General features: G+C 42.3%; 2 protein-coding genes across 2 annotated transcripts in view; one reads left to right on the forward strand and one right to left on the reverse strand.

The window, feature by feature from the left end:
• The window catches only part of T265_14727 (hypothetical protein), a gene marked incomplete at both ends in the record, with an annotated part of 104,103 nt that overhangs the window by 65,363 nt on the left and 34,939 nt on the right, over positions 1–3,801 (forward strand). Inside the window, one exon of the mRNA XM_009174970.1 lies at positions 1,457–1,479. Within this exon, the coding sequence (XP_009173234.1) occupies positions 1,457–1,479 (23 nt within the window). The remainder of the gene's footprint in view (positions 1–1,456; positions 1,480–3,801) is intronic.
• The window catches only part of T265_14728 (hypothetical protein), a gene marked incomplete at both ends in the record, with an annotated part of 80,143 nt that overhangs the window by 44,000 nt on the left and 32,342 nt on the right, over positions 1–3,801 (reverse strand). The window contains one exon of the mRNA XM_009174971.1: positions 2,617–2,915. Coding sequence (XP_009173235.1) covers positions 2,617–2,915 — 299 coding nt within the window. The remainder of the gene's footprint in view (positions 1–2,616; positions 2,916–3,801) is intronic.

The following is a 3,801-nucleotide window of genomic DNA, read 5'->3' on the forward strand; positions in this document are numbered from 1 at the left end:
AACTGGAAGGACAATAACCAGCTCTGTAGCGCAACATTTAGCTGACACTGCACACTAGGTGATGGCAAGTCAAAGCTACCGAGTTGTGTACGAGGCACCGGCTAATCAGCCCAAATCAGTACAGCAATACACAGTTACAGTGGCTGAAGCTATCGCCATCGCAACCCGATCCTTCAGCGGCAAAAACGCTGTGTTCGGGTGTTGTACTTGCCATGGTCCAACTCACCTCCCCTCACACATGCACCTTGTGCTGAACACACGGCTACAGCACCACCCGCGCTGACAAGCCTAAGTCATCCTATTTATAACATGAACTAGCTGTCATTTAATAGGTGACCAATGTCGTCTCACTCGATTTCCTGCCCATTTCCACTATACTCATTCGAATACCTTAAATACTGCTCGCCCAACCTCTGCAATTGTATGACTTGAAAAGACCTTGCGGTAAACATGTTAATCAACCAATCTGTGTTATTATAATGGTCCACGCATTTTTCCGAAATTATTTCCATTTCATTCTCCCAAAATAAGCAGCAGTATATGAAGTTAAGGTTTTTATTGACGCAGAAGTTAATATGCATCTTTGTCTACTTTGTCTCAAATCAAGGAATAATTCATCCGGAGGAAAGCTGCTTAACAAGTTGTTTTTATTAATTTGTTCAATTCAAATGCGCAGGAGTTTTGTTTATCTTTGTCAAAATATTTTCACTTAGTCCAATACCAGTGTGTCCTGGTGGGCATTTCGAAAATTCTAACCTAACATCCTACCGTTTTATTTCAATGCCAAAGACTCCACTCCAAACGTCGTCTGTGAACACATGCCTTATAGCTATTGGAAATAAATGATGCTTATAGGCTTAATCACAGCACCAAATATTGTTCGCCTAGCAAATTTATCCGCAACCCCTCGAGCCAAGTAGTAGTGAGGTCATACAAGATACAGCACCGAGGGTCACTTTCGCCTGCTAGCTGTTGATGTTAACCTAGGTCTAAGCATGCATCATCATTCTTTTGAATCCAACGTCTTACGTCAGGAGTAATGTCGCCACTGTTTCTCACTGCATTCGTACAAACACTACAAATGTACACGGTGACTTTACCATGGAGCTTCCAATCTAAAGAGCTAAGCGCAGTCTGATGTATAAAACCAGCGCTGTTGATGTGTCACAATGTTTTGTCTGTTTTGCATATAAGAGTCCGCAGGCCAGTAAATCCGTTTGATTAAAAGGTATTGCGGAGTTATGTGTCCCAGAGAAAATATTCGCGCCAGGCTCTGTAGTTCACACTCGTTGTGTACCATGTCCAGTCCCCTGCTAATTTTCCTCATTGCGATTTATATTTCGGAGCAGTATTCGCTCACTATGCAGCAGGTAATTGTGCCGTTCCTCTCACGGCTGCTGCGATTGTTTAAACGCGATATTTCACTTGACTTCTTTTCTCCCACCTTACTTCACAGTCTACAAGTGATTGTCATCTGCGGTGAGTTTTTGTCCCAAAGAGATAAAATTTTGGACGCACTTCAAAGAAATAAATGATCGTTGTTCATCATTTAGGACACAATGTCTTACGTGATGCACAGAGAAACTAATGAGACTCCTTGCTGTTTGAACTCAAACTGACAACATGGCGTCCTCGTTATACTTAAAAGTATGATCAGCTAACACAAGCATTTTATACTCCAACCTTCCATTATGTAGCATATTTGTAGTGCCATGTTGGCTGGTAGCATTTTGCCATGACGCGATTAGGTGTATTTGCACGCGTCTAGATAGTAACTAAGATTTGCACCGAAAACTCAAACAACTATAAATAAACCGATAACATACTTGTTTCTTCAATGGATATTTTTAAATTGGCATTGAACGTAAAACGGGGAGAAAAAATAATCGCCTAACAACAGGAAGTCCCAGCAGAAAAGCAAAGAATTCTCAGAAGTGACAATAGATTCATCTGTTTTTTGGTGGAAAAACAACTTTGCTGGGAAGGTTTAAAGGAAACTGCATTGTAAGAATAAGTTACATTATTATTCCACCATTTAATGTTTTTTGCCTCGTCCAAATTAGCCATCAGTCGACTAGGTAGACATGTGCACAGCTCCATATAAACGCTCAAAAGATACTTCAAAAGTAAAACAAATTAAAAATCGACATACGTTTTCCTTCAATGAATAATTGAAGATTGCAGAAAAAACGGTTTTCAGAGAAATTTCAGGATTACCTCTCTCCGGCAAAGGTGTATTATATGAAATATCTCAGTGGCCTAATAATGAGAAGTTTAAACCCGAAATACCCACATTTCACAACCTATGTGTTTCTGGCTTGGGAGCTTTGATCAAAAGAGTATATGGACATATAGAGAAAAATGTCGGTAGCTCAGTAAGCGTAGATAACCGCTGACGTTTTCGAGGAGTTGGGCGATTTGATTGCAACCGTTTCATCAGCAACTGAGTTGGCATAATTAGTGACTTGTTGGGGAGCGTAGTTGTGCGTAGCGGTGGATTATTGGTTATGAGTTGAGTAGTGTTTCGTGTGCGTTAATATACGTGCTGCTAGCCGGAGATGACACTTAACCGGGATTAGTTGTTTGGTTGGGCGTTTCCATTAGTTGTTCTATTACCCCGTATCCTCATTCGCCGTTGCCGTCGTGACATTTAAGCTTCTCATCCCTCGCCGTCGTAGTCTGGTCGATTTTGGAGTAACCTTTGTCCTTCGGAGGTCCGGCTTGTGACCTTTATTGATTTCACTTCGAGGAGTTCCTCGTTTCGTTGTTTGTGAATCCAATATTCGGTCCTTCTTGAGTGATCCGGTAGAGATGTTGGTTTTTGCACGAAGAAGTGCGTAAATTGGATCCATAGAGTGGCATTCAGTTTGTGGGAAACGAAGATCATTTTTGGGCGAATAATCTGGTTGCGAGTCCTGACAAATTCTTGATATAAGGTCGGACTAACCATCTGTTGGCTTGTCCTCGCCGTGGCTGTTGTTGAGATGTCTTCTTCATCCAGTTTCTCGTTATAAAATTCTTTGGATAACCGTTGTTCTGGAACACTCTGAAAAGGCGATTTCCCCCTTCATTCGTAGTTCTGTGGTGCCGCAGTGTGTCTCCGCCCCCTTGAACAAGGTTTGAAGGCAGTTCTCTTTGTGTTTTACTGGATGATTGTTGTTCTACTTTAGCAGTTGATCCGTATGAATCTCCCTTGGTGGTGTACGCAGGTTTCCGGAGTCCATTACTCATCGCACAATCACTAAACTACTGCTACGCACAATTCCGCTCCTCAATAACGCACCGATGATGTCATCTCGATTAGTGATGAAACGTTTGCAAGCAAATCGCCCAGCTCAGCAAACAAACCAACCATCAGTATACGGCCAAAAGTGAACGTTTTGTATGAGTGGAAGAATATGCAGTTTGACTGAACCGTGATCGTACTTCTGTCTCCGCTGGAGGCCGCTCGGTTTTTATTCAACTCCCGGAGAGGATTTTGTGGGTTCGTGAGATGCGTAGTACGAATAATTCTCGAGGAGCATAAACCAATTCTACGGTGACTCTCGGCTTCCCAACTTCTACTGGTTTAACAAGACAAATGTTCGACTGACAATTTCTAAGCCCGCCCGTTCTGCAGTAACGGAGTGATTGAATGATTCAAATAAACACAAACTAGCTACTCTGTTATGTGACATTTCGATTCACCCTTGTGCGTCTGAGAGTGACAGCATAGATCGGGCTTATTTTGTTCCAAGCAATCATGAGGAGTGCCCACTTATCAGCAGGCAGAGGCGACTGTCGTCCTCAAGAGAACAACAT

This window comes from Opisthorchis viverrini (genome assembly GCF_000715545.1).
Source record: "Opisthorchis viverrini unplaced genomic scaffold opera_v5_254, whole genome shotgun sequence".
Taxonomy (NCBI): Eukaryota; Metazoa; Platyhelminthes; class Trematoda; order Opisthorchiida; family Opisthorchiidae; genus Opisthorchis; species Opisthorchis viverrini.